Source organism: Amborella trichopoda, chromosome 3 (assembly GCF_054954075.1).
Source record: "Amborella trichopoda isolate Santa Cruz 75 chromosome 3, AtrichopodaSantaCruz75HAP2 v2.0, whole genome shotgun sequence".
NCBI lineage: Eukaryota > Viridiplantae > Streptophyta > Magnoliopsida > Amborellales > Amborellaceae > Amborella > Amborella trichopoda.
This window is the reverse complement of record NC_142338.1, coordinates 10520453-10524396: the sequence shown is the minus strand read 5'-3', so window position 1 is coordinate 10524396 and position 3944 is coordinate 10520453. Positions and strand designations below refer to the sequence as shown.

At 39.9% G+C, this 3944-nt stretch overlaps 1 protein-coding gene across 1 annotated transcript; it reads right to left on the bottom strand.

The window, feature by feature from the left end:
• Nucleotides 1–2326: 2326 nt before the first annotated feature.
• Nucleotides 2327–3614, bottom strand: LOC18448829 (uncharacterized). Its single transcript, XM_006858885.4, has one exon. It carries the CDS (start codon nucleotides 3568–3570, stop codon nucleotides 2587–2589), a length of 984 nt encoding a protein of 327 aa, XP_006858947.1. The 5' UTR covers nucleotides 3571–3614; the 3' UTR covers nucleotides 2327–2586.
• Between the last annotated feature and the right edge of the window lie 330 nt (nucleotides 3615–3944).

The window sequence follows — 3944 nt, the reverse complement described above, 5'->3', positions numbered from 1 at the left end:
AATGGATGATTTTAAGAAGTATTAGTATTTTGGTTCAAAAAATACTTGTGTATTTCTAAACACAATATAGTTTGTGGTTTTCCTAAGCTGTTTTTGTAGAGAGAGAAAGTTGTGGGGTTTGAGTCCCACATTGAAGAGGAGAGTGTTATATGAGCATTATTTAATATTAGACATTCTTATGCTTTATACTCTTAGTACAAGGTGAGAGAGATAGTGCCTCTGCGGAGTATGCTCGCTCGCACATGTGCTTGTGCCAAGGGGATGGGCACAAAACCACTTGGCTAATCTCTCTCTCTACCCATTTTTCTTTCTTTCTCTCTCCAAAACATTAAGACTCTGGTGTCTAGTGTTCTCCAAAACATCAAGACTCTAGTGTCTAGCGTGTGGGTTCCAAGCTCGGGTGTACAAAAGAGACCTCTTTGTTTTCTTGGGGTCAAGCTTTTATTTTTTATGAAATTGTATTATCTTTTACCCCTATTTCACCCAATAATTTTCCAACAAGAAGCGGATCCTTCTTACAAGGATTTAAGGAGGCAAGCACTCTCATAAGAATATTTGGGCCAAAGCAATATCTATTGTTGTCAACCTTGTTTCCAACACTTATTTTTGCAAAACGTCCGACTTTTTTCAAATTGTTGTTCACAAACCTCTTAACTACTTGCATCCACATGTATTTGAATGTACCTATTTCATTAGTTTACCATCTCTTGGAAGCCATGGACTCTCTCTTGAGCCTATCAATTGCATATTATGGGTTATCTGACCAAAGAAATTGGGTATCATTGTTTTCATCCTTCTGTCAATTGTGATAGCATATATAGGCATGTTTTCTTCCTCAACACATGCTCCTGATGTTTTTATTCTCGCTAGTTTTGATTTTTCATGTTCATATGTCTATAGCTCTTATTGTCATGAGAACCAAGTTCCATTTCCTTTAGCTACTAAACGTGATGAGTTACCTCTTCCAAGTCCCCATACTTTTTCACCTCCAATCGACCGGCCTCGTATGGTCCCGTTGCAGCCTCGAAGACCTGTTTATAAGCAGGTTCCTCCCGACCATCTTACTTACATGTGGCCAGCCTCCCCCCTACTTGGTGTTGTATTATTTCTACCGATTCAATATTCATGATCTTTATTTTATTCTCGGGCATCTGAACTCCAATATTGAAGTGTTATTATGAATGAGGCATCTAAACACCAACTGCATTTCTCCTAGTCATATATATGAGACACAATGACATACATAAAATTTGCAGTTTGATCACCACCATTGGCCTAAGGTTATTTGTATTCAATCTTGTATACATTTCCTAATCAAAGAAGAAATTGGAGCATGTTCGACCCTTGAAAATGCAGCTTCTTATATTTCTTGAAGTAATAGACTTGTAGCCATGATACTTTTAATAATGAAACTTTCTTAAGCAGCACTATGACTTGGTAATATTGGTTTTGTATAATTAGATATGATATTTTAAATGATTGGCATCCCTTTGATGGATTATTTCTCTCTTGAAACTTAAAGACTGAGTTCATTCAAATTGATCCTCATATTGATGAGCATAGATCATGATGTATGTAAAGTTTCTATTGTTACTTCATAAGATATTTCCATCAGTATTATAATTTCTTAGGAATCACATTCTCTAAAATTTAAAGTAACCTAATCCAGGTTATGTTATTAATGACTCAGTCATGAAATCAATGAAGACTTTCTCATATTCAGTGAGAATGAAAGTGGATAGCAAAGAAACTGTTCATTGGCAATTCTTGTGCATTTTACATGAAACACGTTGGTAGACTGCAAAGAAAGCACATAAACATTCATTTATATTTTTTGAAATTATTGGCATGAATATTCTATGGGATTCATTGAAAAAATATTTCAGGTTCAAGTTATTTGGAAGCCATATATTCCAATGTTACCCTTTGGGCATTTGCTGAAACAAAGCTAGTGGCTGGTATTCCTTGTTCATGAACAATTTGACATTTTTATCAATGGCATTAGTAGCTAAAAGCCTTGTTCTAGTATCAGAACAATAGAAAACATCTTTCTTATACTCTTTTTTTGGGGGGGAGCATTTCTTAAAGATATCAAGGCCACTGAACCTGAATACTTTCTGCATCATGATATGTTTAGCATTATGATCATTGAATCAATTGAGAAAATTCCGTTGAAGTTTATTGCATCGTCAGATCAAAAGCTAATCTTATTTCAGTGATCATATTCGAATACTCGTGTGTTGGCACTAGAATGAGCAGTTAAATAAATGAAACTAAAACTATCAGTGGATTATATAGTAAATAACGCTTTGGTTCAATCACTCAATTAGATAAAAACCACCATGCTTATTAGATAGGAGTGAAATCTTACAATGCTTCAAGTGAATTACAAGCCCAAGCATTCGACATTCAGAAACCCAATACACATACACTCTTTGAAAACGAAATAAAACAAATTTCAAAATTATTAGGAGCCATAATATAATTCAAATACAAGCCTCTACTGGACCATGAAGATGCTTAAATCATCAACCATACTATTTGCTTTTGCAGATCTCATGAAAAAGGAAGATGCTAGAACCCAACTTATTTATCAGTGGAAGGACCCTCATGGTCGGAGATGAGCGGTGTTGGCAATAAGGTGCGATCCCAGTAAGAACATTGAGGTTCACTTGCATTCATCGTCATCTCCGGTGCAACCATAAGCTGTTGTTGCTCCTGCAAGAGGAAGTCATCATCACCACTGATAAGAGAGTCCAAGAAGGATGAGAACGTGTCCTCGGAGTTATACTCATTGTCTCCACTACCATCGCTATTCGGGTTTCCCATTTCAAACACATTCTCAGTCGCCATGGTCGTCACCTCATGGTCAAATTCATCATCGTAAGAGTATTGAAATCCTACCTCCGATCCACTCCCACTCTCTTCCAGAAAACCTTCACAGTTGCCATCAGGGTTAGGGTTTTCAGGAGGATAAGGTGACAGCGGTGCTGAGAAATGGGTGGAAGCATGAGGAGGTTTAGGGTTTTGAGAAATTTGAGGGCTTCTAACCACAGGAGGGATTACATTCTTCATATTATTATTAGGGTTTTGAAGAGGGCCAGGAGGAGAAGAAGGCAAGAGCGGTTTGTGGGTCCTGGGGTCGATGCCTTGAGAGATGAGCTTCTTTGACAGATGAGTGTTCCAGAAATTCTTGATCTCGTTATCGGTGCGTCCCGGGATCCTGCCGGCAATGAGGGACCACCGATTCCCGAGGAGGCGGTGGAGTCGAAGGATGAGGTCTTCCTCATCGGGGGCGATATGCCCACGTTTCACACACGGCCTCAGATAATTCATCCAGCGCAGCCGGCAGCTCTTTCCGCAGCGTAGGAGGCCCGCACGCTTGGGGAGTGTTCGCCAGCGGCCCTCCCCTTCACGAGCGATGTATGCCACCAACACCTCGTCCTCCTCCGGGGTCCATGGCCCTCGCTTCATACCCACCTTACTGCAGCATGGCGTCACGCCCCCGTTCCCTCTACTGCCACTTCTTCCACTTGCTGTTGCTGCTGCTACCGAAGAAGATGGCCTCATCGTTTTCTTCCTTCTTGCTTCTTGAGTTAGAGATTTCTTTTGCCGTCGATTAGGTTTGAAGGAGAGAGAAAGAGAGTGAGAGAGAGAGAGAGAGAGAGAGAGACACAGGTACTTAGTTGCTAAGTAACTAGAGAGAAGGATAGTCTATGTCACAGTAACAACACTTCGGCTTTTACTGCAGGGTCACTGTCTTCTCGATGCAGCAAGTGGCCTAGTGAGGCACGGCGCATGCAAACAGTTACGGCCTCTTCCCGGATTTCAGCTGAGAGTACAGCTTTAAATTCTTGTTATTATTTCTTTTTTTGAGTAATTAAACCCCTTTAGTTTTATTATTGAGAAATTGATGTATGGATGAGAGAGAAGATGCCGCATGA

What these genes read in the sequence shown, in the direction of transcription:
- LOC18448829 (XM_006858885.4), bottom strand. Translation starts at nt 3,570, where the DNA reads ATGAGGCCATCTTCTTCGGTAGCAGCAGCAACAGCAAGTGGAAGAAGT.